The 20,234-nt window shown below is 41.2% G+C and overlaps 1 protein-coding gene across 2 annotated transcripts in view; it reads right to left on the bottom strand.

Moving 5' to 3' along the window:
* The window catches only part of RGS6 (regulator of G protein signaling 6), a 276,743-nt gene that overhangs the window by 64,923 nt on the left and 191,586 nt on the right, over nt 1–20,234 (bottom strand). For both annotated transcript variants that reach the window (XM_055790494.1, XM_055790486.1), the window contains exons 4-8: nt 11,610–11,660; nt 10,121–10,227; nt 7,760–7,811; nt 4,972–5,036; nt 1,971–2,047 (exon numbers count right to left, since the gene is read on the bottom strand). In XM_055790494.1, coding sequence (XP_055646469.1) covers nt 1,971–2,047; nt 4,972–5,036; nt 7,760–7,811; nt 10,121–10,227; nt 11,610–11,660 — 352 coding nt within the window. The remainder of the gene's footprint in view (nt 1–1,970; nt 2,048–4,971; nt 5,037–7,759; nt 7,812–10,120; nt 10,228–11,609; nt 11,661–20,234) is intronic.

Raw genomic sequence — 20,234 nt, 5'->3', positions numbered from 1 at the left:
AAGAGGATAGGAAACAGCGGACTGAAACTGAAATTTCTGAACACCCCTCCCCACAAAAAGCCCAAGTCCTCCACAGTTCAGTATCACTCTCTGAATATCTCCCCACACAAGGCTGAGATGAGAAACCAGCGCTGCAGTGGCTCTGTACCCACACAAAGACAGAGCAGCTGCCGTACTGCACTGAGGACACAAGCACAGACACCCAGCCCCAAACTACTTTTTCTGAGTGAGTCCTTCACACCTGGCCAAAGAGGACGATTAAGTCTTCTGCCAGCCTTACACCACACACTGCATGCAAACGGGAGGGAGTCTTTGGAGGCCTCATGATCACCTTCATGGGGACTTTGTGCTCGACCCAAGTTCTCGGTTCATGTCCCCAGACTTACTGGTAACTCAGTATTTCACATTTTAAACTGAAGACACAACATAGACGCTCTGTGGCTGCAGTTTCTGAGCAATGTAGGTATAGCAATGGAAATCCTGTGTGTGCAAACACAGACATGGAAGGTGGAGCAGAACTTGATAAGCAGGAGGAATGCTTTCAGGTAATTTTGGTTTGTTTTCCTGTTTAGTTAACTCGGGACCATGAATTACACTGTGAAGTTCAGCCCTGCCTTGTTGGGAACCTAACCTGATGACTGAACCATTATTTGAACTGGGAACCAAGAAGCTGAAACTAGCCAGCAAAAAAAGTTGATAGCGGCCAGTCCACACTTAAGTTTCAAAGAAAACAGAAAGGAGAAAAGACAAGTAAGCAACAGAGATCATATAAAGAATCTGATATTTACATTTCTTTCTTAGGTAATAATTGTATGTTGTAGACAGAATGCAGAATTTTGTTTTGACTTAGATTTTCTTTTTTCATCTTAGCAATAAACCTTTAAGTAACTGGAAGTACAATTGCTATTGTAACTTCTAATTTTCTCTTCCAAACAGAACACTGGTATTCTGGTTGGAAAAAATCCCTTAATTACCTTGTAATTTAAAAGATAATTACCACATACTTAAATAGCGTATAATTACAATGTTATTAACCAAGGAATTAATCAAAATTCCAAAGGGTTAATCAAAGACAGAGACATATACCTCAGCCACACCCTCATGAAACGATGCTCCTTAATTTTTTATCATCTAATGCTGAAAAAGCAAATTCCTTCTAATGGTACAGAGTGCCAGTACTGGTGTTCTCACGTGCCATGTTCACCAACCTTTCCATTTTATAGGTGGCAACTACACGCACAAAATGGACACGGAAGGTTTTAGGCACTAGTGTGCAACCCTGCCCCATATTCATTTTGCAGCAATAATGAAAAACATTGAAAGGCTTAAAACTGTTTTCACAGGGGAAGATGAGAAAAAAAAAATAGAGTTCGATTATGAGCAGAGGATAGGAAAACCCCAAATACTAAATCTGAGTAAGTTTCACATTAAGTTGTAACCAATTCTCCACACTAATTTAGTAGCACAAGGTGGACTGCAGAGGGCAGAGGTACAATGAAGTCAACTGAGCGTTGGTATAAATGAGAAAACCAAATCCAGTCTGATGTAAATACCACCCTCATAATCACTTTGAAGTGGCACTGTTTTAAAACTCAGAAATACCTTACCAGCCTAGAGTAACACAGACAGATGACAAAGTTATGTTCTTTCCACTTACACAAACCAGAAATGCTACACAAAAGCAGAAGCAGAACGGGCAAGTGAATTGCCCACGCTGCCATGGTGAATTCCGGCTCAGGAGCTCCTGACCAACATTTCCATGTACAGATAATTAAACCCATCTTTCAGGCTCTGGCACAAACCTTCAGAATTGGCTCTCTTGTTTCTAGTCTGCCAGCGATTAAAATTCACCAACACCTTCTGAGCTTAGTCACAGTAAAGACTTTGACAAAGAAGTTTTATCTGTACAGAATCCCCTTCCCTTCACAGCTCTAAATAGTGGTGTGGTTCAGTGCTTCAGGTTTACTCACTTCACTTGGGCCTCAGCTTGCATGAAGATGAATTCCCACTTTCTTGCAAACGCTCTCTGAAGTCTTGCTAAGTTTTCCTGTCAAAAGATGAAAATAGTAAGAACTAATCCCCGTAATTACAACAACTGTTTAAGAGCACAGTTAGCATGGCAGGTGTTTTATTCAATTTATATATTTTTTTAAGCTGGAAAACTCAAGACACAAAGTCAATATTGGTTTCAGGTGAACTCTCTTGCAGGCAAAGCAAGGCTGTAACACATCCTTTCAGGCTGCAGCCCCATAGCTGCAGCCAAGAGGGCCCTGTCAGGGATAAGTAATGGAGTGTGATGAAGACAGCTTAAGCTCTACTATGAAAATGATGATGGACTTGTTCCCAAAAGATAACACTGAGAAGCTCTGTGAAGCTGATGACTTTCATTTCTGATAGCAGATGGCTGCCACCTGCATGTTTTCCTCACATCCCCACTTTCCCTTCCTCCCCCCACTGCTCTTTTCTCTTCAGGCTTTTGCTAAGGTGCAAAGCCTGAGCATCCCTTGCTTTGCTCAGTCCTGGTCGCCGCTGAGAGCCTTTCGCAGCTGCACAGCACTGAAGGCTGGGGATTGCCAGGATGATTCACAAAAGGAAATAGCTTGTTTGTCTGAACAATGAACGTATCTAACTGCAAAGACTGAGCCCAGATGCAGCCTTGCTCTACGCCTGAGTAAAAGCTCTGGTCCAGATCCATTACAGAGAGTGTTGTGATTTGAACACTTGGAGGTGGATGTGACTTCGTCACAGCTCAAGGTCAAACTCTGGACATGGCCAGAACCTCAGGCTCAAATGGCACCCTGAAGTCACATATCCACACCCACTCTGAGAAGGAGGCCTATGAGACCATTAAGCTGATGCTCTTCTCCATTATAGCTGGTTCAACTATTGCAAATTTTCATTGAAAATGAACACTATTAGTTCTACTGCTGTTCTTTTTATACCAATTCCCTTTATTTCAAGAAAGTGCTTAAGTGCATGCATTTCACTGATAGAAGAAATCTTCCTATTATTTACTATAAACATATGTATAACACAAGGCATAAAGCTTGGCCCTGATATACCAACTCCATGTAAGAGTTTTAGTCCATATACACAGAAGAAAACAGCTAAGCAAATGATTTATAACTGTGCTGAAATGTGATAATTTCCTTAACTGTGGCGACAAGGAAGAACTACTTGAAATTATCTGCAAAACCAATTTTTTGTGTGTTTCTTGTTTTAAAATTTTGTTCTAAATTATGTTCACATGTGCCCTCTGGAGTAAATATGCCGAAGCCAATGAAACATCACCAATTAAAGCAATATTTGAATTGTGCATATGTTTGGCCAATTAAAAACGAAATTGAATGCAACTATGCAAGCTTAAGCCTATCTTCAAGAGCCCTGCTCTACCAGTATAAATGGGGATTATCTATGAACGCTGCAAGCAGAACCTAAAAATAAAAAGATGTCCCCTGAGATGCTTTGTAGAGATTCTTTTTGGGAACTCTGGGTCAGTACTGATGTCTACAGAGGAGCATTCTCAAAAATGTGTACTAGATGTACATGGCTCCTTCCCACCCCCGTAAGCCTGTTTCTCTCACTTGTGCTTACATCTCCATTGCTGGATCTGCTTCAGCTCCCATAATGACTAGGAAGAGTCAGTGCCATTCTTATCTGATTGTCTCTAATTAACAGAACAAAGTTTGAATGCAGAAGTAATCTCTAATTGTGCAATGCAATATTCACAAGAAAAATGAGAGACTGCCAAGATCTAATTATTTGCCATCACTGGAGCATTGCTACTCTCAGTAGACAATGATGTGCAAAAGAACTTAGCCATAGCCTCGCTGCATGTGTGTGGGAGTGTGTGCGCTGCTGAACAGCCTTTTGTTGCTTTATGATAGATCTTTAGAGTACTTACAGTTAATTGGTTGGCTGTGAGCAATTTTAATGGTTTTAATAATGAAATCAGCAATATGCAGAAGAGAAAACTCAGCAAAAGGATGTGTAAGTGCATGCAGATTATTATATTCTTTCCTTTATGCCTGTACTTCAAGATTAGAACTCTTGGGAACTCTGGATGCATTTCCAGGGTGGACTAGATAAGTGGCAATTTTTGCATGCTCTTCACGAAAGGACCAAATGGCATATATATGTATCCATGTACACAGAAGTTCCAAAATGTAGATGGAAGAGGTCCATTCTTGGAACAAAATCCCAAAATACATGGAATATAAATGTTTTCATTGTAATAAACATGAACACAGAAGTCCACTAGAACCAGCTTTGGAAAACAACCCCTCCAACGAAAAAATCCACATTTGAAATTCAGCTGTCAAGCTAGTAAACAAAAAAAGTCAGTATGATACCAAGAAAAACTGAGCTGGTCAGAGTGTCACACTGCTGGTATTCAAAGAAACTCGCATCAGCCCTGCCCCTCTTGCCTCTGTCTTCCCACTCCTCTCCACCCAAACCCTGCAAAATCTGAAGCCAAGGTAGGGGACATTTTTATGACTCATCATTTCATAACAGTAAACATGCCTTGAATAAGCTTGGAGTCAGTTTTTTACATGACATATTGAAAACAGTCCAAGTCTAGTATCTGAAAACTTTCTTAACTAGATGGGTCAATGGCTTTTTAATTGCCCAGCAATGCACCTGAAAATCCATCAATTCCATGTGTCAATATCTGCTATATAAACCAGGAACTGTTAACTGGAAACAGGAAAACAAGGTAAACTTCTGTGTAATTTGCCCCAATCTTGGAGGTCTGGCTATACCACAGACACTTTACAGTGGGACACGGCAAAGCCAGGGCCATTCCCCAGTCATGTTCCTGATGTCTCCAGATCAGCCTTCACATGATTCTGACAACTGAAAAAAAGACACAGTAAAGGCTGACCCCAAAGCACAAATAGCAGCATTCAGTTGGCAAGCAAAGCTCTCCCTGAACCCCCCAGCTTTAAACTCTAGCAGCAGTGTACCTACGGCTTCATAATCCGCCAGCTCCAGCCGAGCTTTGTTCTGCATGGTCCGTTTGCAAAGATAGATGGCTAAAGGGAGAAACAGAATGGAAAACAATTACAGACAGATTATTAGTACTAGACCTTAAACCAGAAAAAAGTGGTCCATGCACTGTTCATTCTCATCAGAAAGCAATGTGAGCCAAGGAATGAGGGCTGAATACCCAGCTGACATTACCCACTAGTAATCTCAGAGGCCTTAAACATCTGGGACATCTCATTTAGAAGTGCTGAGAGTGGATGCCAGGACCTAACAAGATGTCTGAGAAAGGCACAATTGCTTCTGGGGCTGGTAAAAGACTTAGCATTAGCAACCTGTTCCCCTCAGTACTTTGAGAACATGCCTGCCAAAGTGAGCAGCCCTGCACTTTTCCTCTTTTGTTGAAAAAAAAAAAAATATTCAGGATATCACAAAGAAAACAGAAATACAGGCCAGATCTTATTAAAGGTACGGTATGAACATCTTCGATATGTTCCATCCACTTATTCTACAGATTTTAAATGGTTAAGAAAAGCCTTCTCACATTTCACCATAGGCAGACACTGCAGAAATTGATGTGGTTTGGGATTCTGAGGGTAAAGATGAGCCCAATGCACAACACCAAACCAGTCCCAGGCTGCCTTCTGGGAAACCCTCAGCTGAACTTGCTAGGTCACCTCATTTCCATTACAGGCTGAAACACAAGGAACCCAGCACACCCTGAGTATACAGCCAGGTCCGAACAATGTAATAGAGGTCCAGTGCTCTCATTCTGGGATGAATCTAGACATGAATTTTATAGCTTCCTTGTGTTTTGCTCATGCTGCAGGGCCAGGTACCTATTGTCCAACAGTGTACCAAACCAGAGCAGGGCAAAAGCCAAAGCAAGCATCATCTACAGAAAACTGTAATAAATCTTTTTCAGCTTTTTTTATGAAAACCAGGGGATTCGGGTCCATGGGTAAATACAGTTTTTTGACACCTTCATATAGGTTTTTCATTGGAAACCTCTCCTTCCACTGAAAATATATGAAAAAACCCCCAGTGCTACTCATGTAATTCTATAATTCTGATGTTATTCCTTTAATTCTAACATTCATATAATGAGATAATATTATTCATGGTAAACAGAGCTGATCAGTTATATATGTTTATACATCTCAAGGGCAGTTTCCTCTGCAAGCCATGTACAACACCAAATAAAGTGCGAGTCAGTCATCTCACAGTTTTCTTCATGCTAGGCAGTGACCTGCCCATTAGCAAGTTAGTTCCTGCCCTGTGAGTGGATCCATGCAAATAAAAAAAGTACGAAGTGCTGCTGGGATTTCAGTTTTATTTGGGTCTACTGCTAGTTTGGGATTAATTCTGGGAAGACCCCATCTGTACAGACCTCTGATATGCAAAGACTGATTACAAGCATATGCTAGAGCTTTCTGGGACAGATGAAAATCTGTCACTCCAGGGCTCAGAGCTAATGCAGCTGCAGCTTGTCCAGCTGTAGGCCAGCTCATACAGGGCTATATTTTGAGGTGTACTGCTCCACTCGATGCCCCTGCAGCACAATAATCTGACTGTGAAACCAGTTATTTATCAGATACTATAGGAAAAATCAAAACTTCCCTCTTCAGATTGTTATTCTGATATTGACAGAATACATATTTGGCACAGTTCAGACAGTTATATATGGTGACTGTAAAATCTGGACAGTGTTTTGCATATAATGAACAGCATCATGTTTTCTCCTAAGCAGTTCCCTTACTGGGATAAACACATAAGTCTGTGTTATCTTCCCTGCAGATGAGAACTCCAAATGAACTATCACATGACAGACACCATCGGAGGCTACTTCTCCACCCCAGCAAATGATTTCCAGAATCCATAATGATGAGTAATTATTGCCCAGGAAAGAAAAAAAAAACCAACTGATTATTCAGGGAGGAGTTCTAAACTGATCTTAGATTATAAGACATTTCAAAAGAAGGACTTTCAGAAGCTCCTGTTTTGTGAGTACACACATGGATTTCCTCTTGCAATGTCACACCAGGATGCAACAATTGATTTTATCATTTAACTGTAAAAGAAGTGCAGTTCTGGAAGAGACAGCAATATTGCATGCAGACAGCTTAAGATAACACCACTGACATATTTTCTTTATGTATTATCACTGTCTGCAGGCACTCACATGTTTAACACACCATGTTATAGTTTATTAGCTCATAAACCATGCTCAGTCTTCTCTTTTTTACCTGCTATCATCTGGTGATCTTAAAAAAACGGGAAAAATAAGTCTGATGTCATATATCAGAGAACTTTAACTATGGGTTGCCATCAGTTATATACTGGTTTATTGATCAGCCAGATGAGTGCCCAGATGAGGTAACTTTTTATTGATCAACATATCAGATTCAGCTACAGATCAGAGTATGTTCTCCCACAAAAGCAATATTGGCATTATCTAAGATCCCCAAGGAGCAGTATTCTGCTTGCCATAAATCCCGCCAAAATGAACAGAGCTACAGGAGAACAGAGGTAATGGCAGGTAAAACCCTGGCCCCACTGAGCTTGACAGCTACGGCTCCATGGGCTTAAGGCACCCTGGGATTTCACTTCATGTATTTGAGTCGGGCACACATCTGCCTCTGATGCTGCAGTCTGACAAGAAACTGCTGATAAAGGGTTTAGATGGCCACGAGTAATTATTTTAAGGACATTTTTTTTTTCCATCACACGCTTTCTGTACTAACTTTCTACAATGAAATAATTATACTCTCACCATAATCCGTGTTTTCTGGTTCCCAGCAGTTTGAAGGCCAAAAGTATGGTGCCTAAGAAACAACATATGCATTTTTGTAATTTAGGAGATGAAAAACGATTCAGATGCAGAAAAACATTACAAGTACAAAAAGAAGAATCACAAAGTATAAATCCAGTCTCTGCCCTCAGGGGAAACACTTCTACATATCTCAGTAAAAGCGAGGATGCTTTTCCAGGAAGGTATCACCTTTAACATTCCTCACTGCAGGTAAACAAAGATGCTGAAATACAAGCATCTCTTGAGGAGGATGTCCAATATCCTGATGACACTTCAGACACTGTTGCTAGCCCATCTGAACATAGACCTCTTACCGTCTATGCCCAGAACCTTCTCTTTCCCCAGGAATTTACAGACACCCTGAAACTTTTTCTTTTTTTTTAAGAAGCATGAGAAACCTCATGGCCTTTTATATATGCCACACACCATTTGCTTTTTGGAGCAGCTACCAGTGTGGTTGGCAGCCTACAAAACAATTTACTTTTAAAATATAACAGATGGCAGAAGTCAAAACTCAGCTGATTAGAGTCACTCTGCTGAAGTTCTTCTAAGCTTACTGCTTCTGTTTTCTACCCAGATCCACATATTGCAGTTGCTGCAATTAATTACAAGATATTACTACATGTGGCTGTATTTCAGTTTTACCATGAATGAAAAATACCATTCCTGTGATCCATACAAATTACAGAATACTGTTTTGCATTACTGAGGAAATGCCACAAGTGGGTGTAGGACATTATACCACAGACTATTCCTTGCACTGAAGTACAGTGAGAAAACATGAAGGCATCAAACAATACAAGGCTCACTGCTCCTCACTGATAAATATCTTATGATCTTAACAAGATGATGAGCTACTGTTAAAGGAGGGACTGATGCTGGGGTAAAAAGTAGGAAGAAGAGAGTAATGGAAAAGAAACACGATTCTATCAGGTTATTTCTGCACTAAACAGCTGAGGAAAACTGTTGCAGGAAATGACAACTGGCAAACAAAAAGCAAAAGTTGTAGGAAAAGATAAAGGAAAGAAAAGAAAAGTCAATAAGCAGTCAAAATAATTTGATGACATGGTTTACACTGGCTTAAAAATAAGGGAAAGAAATTAAATTATATTGAAATTAGCTCCTGAGAGCTGCACAGGATAATTTCTCATGGTGTCATTCATTTAAGATAGAGAAAAATACAACTAAATGGGCAATCAGAATTACCCCTGCTTCTGTCAAGTCTTACATGACAGGAGGAGCAGGACTTTCAGAAAAGCAAAGAAACTGTAATGAAAAATCTTAGTCTGAATGATGCCAGGTAACCAGAAGGTGGGATGAGATAAGGGGAGGTCTGTGATCTCCTGGGCTTCTTTGTTCACTGTGTCATTGGTCTCATACGATAACACAATACCACATTAGCAGTAGAACAGTAAGCATGAGCAGCAGCAACATCAGATGCGAAGAGAACAGGCTTTTCAAATAAAAACTAAAGAAGAAGGGAGGAAATGTAAAGGAGGAACAGGACAGTGAACAGAAGAGAGGTCACAGGGAAGACAAGGGAGCTGGCTGTGATCATCTACCAGAAAACCACAAATTCAGCCAGCAGGATTAGGCAGTAGGACTCCAGGTTTGAACACATTGCTTCCTTTAAAGTTATACAATCTGTCCAAAAGGAGTTGTCGCAGCACAAGCACTCAGTTATCTAGAAAGCTGACAGCAGCAGATTTTGGATATGGCATAGAACTCAAGCACAGGATGCTTTAAAAATTCAATACATCTGGATGCACAGGGATACTGATGATAGAGATGTCCCAGCTTAGGCGACTGCCAAAGTTACATATGTTTTGTAAAAGATCCAAAGCCTGAAGCTTGCCCCTTCCACACCAATCTGTAATCAACAGAGGACAGAAATTTGCATTTTCTGCTGTGCCACAGCTTGAATGTCTAATTGAAAACTCTGAAGTTTTCCTGGTCCATTTTGCACAGGAGGATGTCTTCTCAATTTTATGCCAGGGTTAGAACCTGAAAGCCATTTTCTTTCTCCTGGTTTAGTTCAAAGTTTAGTACAACTTCCTTGAAATCACATATGAAAAATAATCATAGGCCATATCCATTCATTTATGTAAAAACTGTGGGTCAGAAAGTAGAAAGAGTGATTCAGAATTCTAAAGCAGATCTTTTTGAAAGGACTTCATAACTTCCTAAGGCCTCTACCAAGATAGCCTTAATCCCTGGCTTCATAGACTTAATGGGTGCTTAGGGATAAAGAGCAGGTGATTTCAGCAGTATTATTGCAGGGACAGTAGAAGGGGGCACAAAGGAGGCAGAGGGCTCACTGACCTGAAAACGATAGAATGTCCCATCATCTTTCAGGGTAAGGACATGGTCTGAGATTGGAAAGACGTAACCCTGTGCAGCAATAAGACTTCCCAAGTGTATTGCTTCCCCTGCAAAAGAGAGAAAACAGCGCAACTGAGTCAGGAAGATGTGCACTGCTCACTCGGCTTTCAACAGTGGTTCTGCAGATGACTCACATGAAGACCTGGTGCACACGTGCTTCTCTGTACACACATCGCATCCTTACGCCTTCCAAACAAACCGTGCAAAGCAGAAGAGCAGAATTCAGCCTTACAATACAGATGAAACACTGCTCAAGTGTTTAATCTGCTGATTTTGTGTTTACAAAGTGTCACATAGCAGTTCAGCTCTAGAGTCTGAAATTCAGTTCAAAGCACATTACCCACCACAGGTGACAGCTGACAAGAAGCCTGTTCCATCAGTGAACCCCACTTGCTTCTACCAAATCTGAAAAGCACCTGCAACACCGGGTCATTAGCAGCATGTTTATTCATAAAGACAAATCCTGACACTGAATGAAGCACTGCCATTCGTTAGAGGAAACCGTGCAGAGGCAAAGGCGAGTACACATCCTAGCACTGCCAGGGCAACCTTCACCAGCGCAGAGGCACATCTGCACAGATTTTCAACCAATGTCAGCTGTCAAAAGCTGCATCAACTGTCTCAGAGTTGCAAAATACACACCAGCTGCTCATGCACCCCCAGGTAGATAATAAAGCTATTTTCTGCAGCCGAAAATCAGATTTGAGACTTAACTGGAGTCATAAGAAGGGATGTGCATATAGGGATGCCCTGGGTGAGGCAACACTGCCTCTCTCTCTGCTTTTACATGGTGACAGTATGCAGCAGAAACAAACTGGGTTTTTTTCCCCTTTCCAGAAAAAGAAACTTCTGGACCTGAAGAGATTTTCTTACTCTTTTCCCAATAGTTCTTAACTATGCCAAAATGACATCGGTTTGAGGAGTGAACTATTTAGACTGTACCCATGCATTGATCACTATTTATGTCTGATTATCCATTTATCTATCTGCTGTGATAAATTAGCAGCCATTAATCTGATCCCATTATGGTGTCTGTGTCATCCTTGGTCAGTATGTCCTGTCAGTCATGTCTACCTTTCCCTGCACCATGAAAACCTGCCACTGCATTTGCCTGCTTAACCACACACATCCGCCAACTCCCTTTCTAAGTCTGGGAACAACCTTAAAATCAATCAGTCTTTCTTAGGTAGCAACAATTTCACAGACAGTCTAAGGCTCCTGCGAAGTGCTTTCTGTGTGTTGCAGTGTAAAGCGTGAGACTTAATTAAGATGTTGCTTCTTATCTTTCTCCCTCCTCCTCCTCTCCAATGATTAAATCAACCTTGTTGTTGTACTGGTATTTTAGATCACAGCAAAATACTATCTACCATCTAATGGCACACAAAATACAGATGGAGTATCTGCTCCTCCCCAGCTATGATCACCTTACCTGGATCCTCAATGCTGAGGTTCTTCATAAGCCACTGTACAATATCAGCACCTTGAGGAAAAAGAAAAAAAAAAAAAAGTGAAAAAAACATTAAACAGTGAGACCACAGCATCTGAGAACCCTAGAGTGAGATAACGTTCAAATAGATATAATAGAACGGTTGTGATTTTTATTTTGTTTTCCTTTTTATCTCCACTGAGGTCTCAGAATGTTTTTCCTTCTTGTGCCACAGTGTCATTGTATAGTTACTGACAGGTACTAAGCCCCAAGAAGTATTCTGTGTGATAGGAGACCTGATATACTTTAAGTTAGATATTACTCTAATGGTTCCATGTAACTTGTTCTTTTCCAGCCGCCTCTCTCTCACCTCAGCACACAGGGCGTTATGTTACTGCAAGCACTAGCTAGCAAGGAGGTGAAGAAGCATTTACTGGCACCTTGTACCTGTAATGTCAGAGGCAATAATCTAAAGGTACAGAACTGAGTTATCAGTTAGAAAAAGACAAAGGAAAGTCTCACTTATGTCAAAGACAAGCAATGCCTTGGTGAAGGAAGTGGTATTCAGTGTGTGTGCAACCAAACCACTGTTGAGCTGTCACCTGCTAGATCACACCAGCAGGATGGTGGCCAGGAGCAGAGAAGTGAGTCTTTAAGGCCCATCAGGTAGTTTATTAGGTTTTCAGGGCCCATCAAGTAGCACAAAGGTTGTTGCTATCTTATAAACGGTGTAAAGATCTCTAGGAGTGATCCTCTGCATGTATACAAACCTCTCTGTTGCTCACACGGAAATCACAGAAGTGGAAAACTTGTCACTATTCTCTAGAAGCTAAGGCCTTCTATCAAAATACAACATAAAAGGGCAGCAAAATTTAGTTAAACCCCTGTGGTGGGTTGACCTTGGCTGGAGGCCAGGTTCCCACCAAGCCACTCTATCACTCCCCTCCTCAGCAGAACAGGGAGAGGAGAAAATAAGATGGGAAAAAAATAATCTTGTGGGTCAAGATAAAGGCAGTTTAATGAAGCAATAGCAAAGGTCATGTGTGTGGAAGCGAAACAAACAAAAGATGTTATTCCCCACTTCCCATCAGCAGGCGATGTTCACCCACTTCCCAGGAAGCAGGGCTTCAGTGTGTATAGCGGATGCGCCAGAAGACAAACGTTGTAAATAACAAATGCCCCCCGCCCCTTCCTCCTCCTTTCTCTTGGCTTTTGTATCTGAGCAGACGTCGTATGGTATGGAATATCCCTTGGGTCTGTTTGGGTCAGCTGTCCTGGCTCTGTCCCCTCCCAAGACCCTGCCCACCCCCAGCCTGCTGGTGATGGGGGGATGTTGGAGAGCCAGCCTTGGTGCTGTGTGAGCGCTGCTCAGCAGCAGCCAAACACCGGTGTGTTAGCAGCACCCTTCTGGCTGCCAGTACAAGCACAGCACTGGGAGGGCTGCTGTGGGGCTCAGCCAGAGCCAGTACAACCCCATACTCAGAAAGTTAAGCTTAAAAATGAAACATAATGGTGTGAACAAGTTAGCTAACTTGACTTGTCCAAAGCCAAAGGCAATCAGTAAAGGCACTTGGAGGCAATCTAGCAAGTCTGTGCCAAGTTACAGCAGCATGCAGCACAACCTAACAATGCCATGTCTGGATGCAGATGTGTCACCAAGCCCTTCTCAGCAGACAATCAATTTGTTGAGAAATATTTGCTTTTGCATACAGTAGGCTAATAGCCTCGGTAATATTTGATGCTATGCTTTGTGATATATCAGTTGAAGACAGCACACAAAAAGGAACTGATCAACCATATGATTCAGACTTACTGAACAAACCCTGCAGGGATCTTATTTGCTTGGAGCACTTCTGAGTTGAGACATAGTGGGTACTTCAAGAAACAGCATAACCCACATGATGCCTGTTCCAGGAAAGGTAATTTTTATTCCTACAGACCCAGAGCATCCCCACTCTCGGCAAACCTTAAATACAACAAAGTCCAGGAGTCACAATTACAACATGCTACAGAGAGAGGGGCACAGGTACTTCTAGCGTCCCCAGTCCCTGTGATATCTGCAGGTCTGAGTGACTCTCCTATACTGGTGAAATTCCCCCTAGAGACATGGGCTATACCCACACAGAAGGGAAAAGCAGCTCCTGCTCCCCCTGACAATGAAAGCTGACTTACAGCTCCACAAGGAGCACCATTAAACCTCTTCAGCAGCAAGCAGGAATATGGACCTGACCTACCTCACCCCACACACGTGACAAGTGAAACAACCTACTCGTCCCCTGCAAGCAATCAGCAGAGCTCCTGAAGATCAGGGAAGCATCTACTTTCATTTAAATAACCGGCAAACAGATGTGACCAACAAGCAGCAACTGGGCACTGCCTCAATCTGCCTTGAAGGTATCAACAAACCAGATACTTAAAGACTGATCTCACAAGTTTGTATTCTCAGCTCTGCAGTCACTTTCCACACCTCCCAACTCCACTAAAGTGCAATTTAAGTTGCCACTATCCTATTTGCAAACTTATTCCAGAACTCTTTTTTTTCTTTCTTTCTTCTTTTTTTTTTTTAATGGAACATTTCTTGTACACAATTGATATGCATTTGATATCATACCTGTATTACAATTTAAGGGAAAGAATTATTTTTCTTCCTTGATAGCTTCTCCTGAGTGTCTCTGCAGAAGGCTGACACATTGCCTCCCTACCTCCATTTCACTAAACCAACCAAACTCTTTTAAATGTCCTCTTAAGATGGTCTCTCCCTCTACCATTCAGCAACTTTTCAAATTTAAGTTCCATTTCTTTGCACTGGCATTACCAGAACTGCAGGCAGTACCTTGCAGAGCATCTAACCAATGCCTCTGGCAGTGGTTCCACCACTTTCCTTTCTGTATTGAAACCAGATTGCCAGGTGCATCCTAAAGTCACATAATTTTTTTTGGTGAATAATAAAATTATTCAGAAAAAGATGTCTGAGGGGTCCAAAACTACCTGCTAGATAAGAACACACCTAGTGAACAGTGCTAGCTGAATAACACATGGGGAAAATGTTTAGAACCAGTAACTGTTGTTTTGACAAGTCTGCTCAGAAAATATTATTTTATAAACATGAATGTTCCTTTTTACCTTTTACAAAACAAAAACATCCTATAGATAGAAACATTTGGGGTTAGAAAACTCTTACAAGACGACTTAAACTGAAGTGTTTCTCCATTGGCAGAAACAAAACCAAACCTCACAAAATGCTGTCTTGCTTCAAGCTAAACCAGAATCTTGTTTTTTCTGTTCATCCCCCAAACTAAAAAGTTGTCCTGATTTTAGTCTCAGATTACAGGCTTGCAGTGACCTCTCAGGCATCTTATTGCCAAATGACATGACAGTTGATACCTCAAAATCATCTAGAGTAGCACATTGCTTTGCTCAAGGGAGCTGAAGTGCATTCTGCATGATCCCTTTCCAGATATATAGGAATACTTGATGCAGCATTAAGTCCCACTCCATATTTACATAGAATGATATGTCCCTGGCTCTAGGCCTCTTCTGAAGAATCTATTCAATTTTCATCAAACTGCAATGAAAAATTCAAGTAACACTGAAAAGCTAGTTCCCCAATCTTCCTGACCCCTGTTATTAAGATTAAAAAATGTTTTAAAGGGGCAAGTAAACTGACAGCACTGACTCAACCAGAACTTGTGTGATCAGCCACTCTGGAATATAAGCAGCACTCAAGATCGGGGATTTTAATTTGTCTCTGTTAAAAACATGAAGTAATTCCTGAATGTTGCCAAGAGTCTGGAAGATGTTATAGCTGTTCTCCAGTTGTCCTGAGGCAGACAGATTATCTTTCTGCTGAGTTTGCTGAACCATTATTTATCACCTGCCAAGACTGATTACTCACCCTCAGGACAATGACAAGTCTTTTCTTCCTCTGTTAATTACTGTCATCATTAATAGCCATGTCACTAATTAATATTCAATCATAATGAAAACTCTTTACTGCCATCTTCCATAACACCTTCCATTTTTAGGGTTACCCCACACCTTGCCTTTGCCTCTGCTGGTGGCTGTTTCTACCACTGCAACGCACTTTTGCCCTCCTACAAATACTACTTATGCTCTTCCTCAAATGAGAAAATGCAGATTTATCCTTATAACATACAGTGAAGACCTGAGTGAATCCTTGAAAAGACTCTTCTTCTCTGTCAGACCAAGACAGAGATTCTTTTATCTGTAACTTTTCCAGAAAACTTAACCTCTCCTGCAGGTTAGGCCCGACACACTGTCCTCTCGTAACCCCTGTTCCCAAAAAGATCTTTTCTGGCTGATTTTCAGATTCCATATTTCACAAGCTCTTTCAGAGGACACCCAAGAAAAAACCTTGATCCTGATGTTTCCACTAAACACTAACAGGGCATAAGAGATCTTCTGAAAACAAATAGTTGGGCATGTTTTCATAACAGAAAGTGTTGCTGGATCCAGATAGAAGAATGGCTCCCATCTCTTCTATGCTCCTCTCCATACGTCTACGTTTCCTCTGAGTCAGCATGCTCAGTTCAAGGATAGGCAACAGCCTGTGAACATCTATTTCCTCCTCATCTATAATGAAAAATACGGCTCTTGTTTGAAGCTGAAGTAGATCAACTTGCTCAATACCAGAAACAGAGAACAGCTGTATTTCTGCGTGCAAACAGATTCACGGTGATAGTTTATCCAGCTACCTGGTTTAGAGACAGGCTAGAAGTTGTATATTTCTTGCTATTTTCTCCATTTTCTGTTTGGCCTCAGTGATCCCATAATAGTAACTAGTGTTCTCCGAAAGCCATTGCCTGTCAACATGACAAATGAGTGGCCAGCCATGGAAAGATAAATTAAAAAAAAAGTTTGCAAGGTGTGAGGCCATCGGCAAGATGCAGTTAATGAGGTGAGTCACCACCATTGACTGCATTTGATACCTTTTCTACTCAACCTAAGTTGTTCTACCTCTTCCAGAAAATCCAGTACTTGGAAAATGCAGAGCCATCTATAACCAGATTAATCCATCTTCCACACGCTGTGTGAAATAGCAAAGGCAGACAGAATGACATACTCTCCTCCAGAAATTTCTAAAGATTGCTGCCTGGAGCAGAAACTGTGCTGCTGGTTCTGGGCAACAGACCCAGGACCACCGGGGTCTGCTTGTCATCCAGGAGACTGGGCACATCCCTGACAAGGCATACACATGTACATATGCATGTACATACATACACACATATATGTATAAAAATAAAAATTGCAAGAGTATTTCTGAAACTTCAGCAAACGTGCATCTTTGCTTTTTTTTTTAAGAAGACAACTGCATCTTTTGCTGAGTGTCCTGAAACGGCAGAGCTGGCAAACACTGATGAGTGAAATTCCCCAGTGACTTGATGTGTGTTGCCCAGGTGTGGCATCAGTGACCAAGGACTAAAGTCTGGCCTTTCTCATGGGAGTTGCAAAGCTGAGTCCTGACCGCTGGATGCCATCCAGCAACTAGAGCCAACGAGATGGGACACTTTGGATCTCAGATTGGTTACAGCTTCACATTGCACTGAAAAATACTAACACTGAAGAAAGTGAGGTCTTAAAAAAAATAAATTTAAAAATACTGTCTGATCAAGTTATGAAAGAATTTGTCATACATATGCTCTACAAAAAGAGACGTAAGAACTCTTGTTTATTTCCCATCTTTTTCCAGTGTTAGTGTAACCCTAACAGTCTCTGAACATTTTTTAATGATTTAAAAGAATAGTAAATATTTTTGCATAGTAGGTTTGGGTTTTTTTAATTTTACAAAAGGAATACAAAAAAATGTGGAATGTTCAGCTCCTTTCTAGACCTTAATTTACATGCTCCATGACACACTGTATGGGCAAACAAGCTACATGCCTAGCCTCTGTTGTCAGTCACCTCCAAACTCAAGGTCCAGACCGTCTTTTGATGCTAAGAGTAAAAATGTGTTCTCCTTCCTGTCACTTTATTCTTGAAAACAGATGAAGCCATTTTAGCACCAAATTTTCCAAACAATTTGCTCCTGAACTCAGACCAATCTTTAAGTATTTCCAACAGAAAAGCAACACTGGGAAAAAAAAATCACAAGCAATCAAAATGACATAAAAATACATAGATAGGTATACGAGCAGCCACTCAAGCTGCTTTTTATCCTGCCAATCAGTACAATCACACTATTAATTGGAAATAATGCACTTTGATCCCTCCCCAAACAGCACTGGGTCCTTGGCAAATCTAGGACAAAAAGGTTAATTAATCATCTGCACTTTCACCACCAGGCTTGCAAAAATAAACAAATGAACATCACACATGATAAAGGGCAAAACTATTTCATACAGAATTTCCAAGGCCTACAGCACCCCCTGCTACTATTTTTCTTACACAGAGCCCCTCACTGTCTCCCACAGTGATTTCAGCTAGGTTGGAAGTATAGACTCCTGCTCACAGTACGGATTTAATGCAAAGCACTGATTTTTATGATAGGTAGAAAAAAAAGAAATTAATATCTAGGTCCCTCCCTAGTATTCTGTTACAAATAGTGGAGGAGCACTTTATAGAATGTGCCTACAATAAGCACATAAATAAATACCAATGGCAACTAAAAAAAAATAAATAAATCTCAGCAGTTGACTCAGAAAATGTGGTAATTGCAGCTCTCCTCCATCAGCATGTGGTAATTGCACCACTCAGTGTCAGCAAGGAGTATCATCAAAGCTGCAACAGCTCAGAGCTTCTAGCAGTAGCAATTTTCCTTTACATTACATTCACTTTAAATCTTGTTTGTGAATTTTTAACAATCATTAGCAGCAGGAGTGTCACCCCTTTATGATCAAAGCAGCCGAAGTTTCTAAGGAGTCTTTTTGTTCATCATAACTTTTCAGTGCTTGAATTTACAATTTACTTTTCTTGCACTAAAAAATTTGAAAATACTATATTTTGTGTGAAGTAAAAATGATGCTTGGTGGGAAGGTGTGAAAGATCACATAGAACTGAGTTGCATGTGAACATTCCAGGCTGATAAAACAATGACAAGGACAGAATATTTGTAAATTTAATGGGTTCAAAATCTCTGATCCTCTGCCTTTTCCTAAGAACAGTGTGCATGTTTTATCACAGTGTTTAGGCTGATATGACATTCCAACCATTTCTTCATTCCTCCGTCTCCTTTACTGTGTTATCTACAGAAAGCTGTTCAGTATGCTTGCCCATTTATACCAAATGTTGATATTTCAGAGATGAGCCCCATATAAATACTAATCATTGGGTTTTGTACGTTGCTTGTGAACTTAGGAAGCACTCTGTACTTCTGTTGCATGAGTGTCCATATCTGTGTGAACAAAACCATATGAGAATCTAATCACAGATTTATTGAAAGCCTATTAAAATTAACAACTCAGATGTTGACTCCTGCATGTTCCTGTCCCTGACACCAGGCCCTGAAGCAAAATTAACAGCAAGTCCATTAATACTTTGACAAAAGGAAGTTATGACCCAGGCTCGCAACTGCACTGCAAGGTGTTGAAAACAATTGTGGCATTGGGAGAGTGACAGAAGATAACCTTCCAAGGAGAGAGTAAATGCCACAGGCTCCTGTAGTCATGGTGGGGAAAGAAGATGAGCAGCTGAGGGCATCAGCTCAGAGAACGAGACCACACAGAGGGCAACACGCTGAAGTCACACAGCTGCTTGTGTGCTCTTACTAGGAACTGAACAGGAATTTCTAGCAACTGAGTGCTAATACACTTTGAAATAGCTTATGAAGTAATGGGCTGCAAATTCACAATTTAATGACCAGCGCTGCCGTGTAAATTTGATCTTTATCTCCAATACATACTTCACATGCAACACACACACACACACACACACAATCTCTCCTACACACACACAGTCTCTCCTGCCTGCATATAAATATATGAAAAATGGAAGATGGAGATTTGGATTGGCAAAACTCAAATTCCTTGTGTACTTCTACCCTGTTAATAGCTCCCTCTTCTGAACTGCTATTTGGAGGAACTTTTGCCTTCTTATCATATTGGACAGGCTATCAAAGCGCATGTACCCTCCACAACGCGGACCTGTAGAGCAAGATTTTCACTAGGCAGGAATCAATAAATGATCAGACATGACAGTGCAGAGCTCTGTGTGGGCTAATTTACCCAGGTAACAAAGACAAATTAGCTTGTAAGATCTCAGCGGTGACATGGACAGACTGTTACAGTGCTGCCCCCTCTAAAAATAGTTCGGGTAGCTTTACAAGGCGTGAAAGCAAGTGACAGAAGATATACCCAAAGACAGGCTTCTGCCTTGCAATACCCTCCCATCAACAACACTTAAAAGCAGGCAGGCAGCGCTGAGGAGCAGAAGTATGCCACTAGCTGAGAGCCCTGGATTTAAAATTATTGCTGCACAGCGGTATTAGTAAGGCTGAGTTAGCAAACCTCTTAATGGATGCACAGTTAATCCCAGTGAAAGAGGTCTGCCAGGACAGCTTAAACCAGGTCCTCAACTGGAAAAAAACAGTGATACCAGCAAAGGGTCTTTTTCCAGTTGACCTGTACCAACACAAAGTGTTTGGTGCTATGCCAGCCTCAGCCTGGTTCTCAC

The sequence above is a fragment of the Falco peregrinus genome, chromosome 1 (genome assembly GCF_023634155.1).
Source record: "Falco peregrinus isolate bFalPer1 chromosome 1, bFalPer1.pri, whole genome shotgun sequence".
Taxonomy (NCBI): Eukaryota; Metazoa; Chordata; class Aves; order Falconiformes; family Falconidae; genus Falco; species Falco peregrinus.
This window is presented reverse-complemented; position numbering and strand designations above follow the sequence as displayed.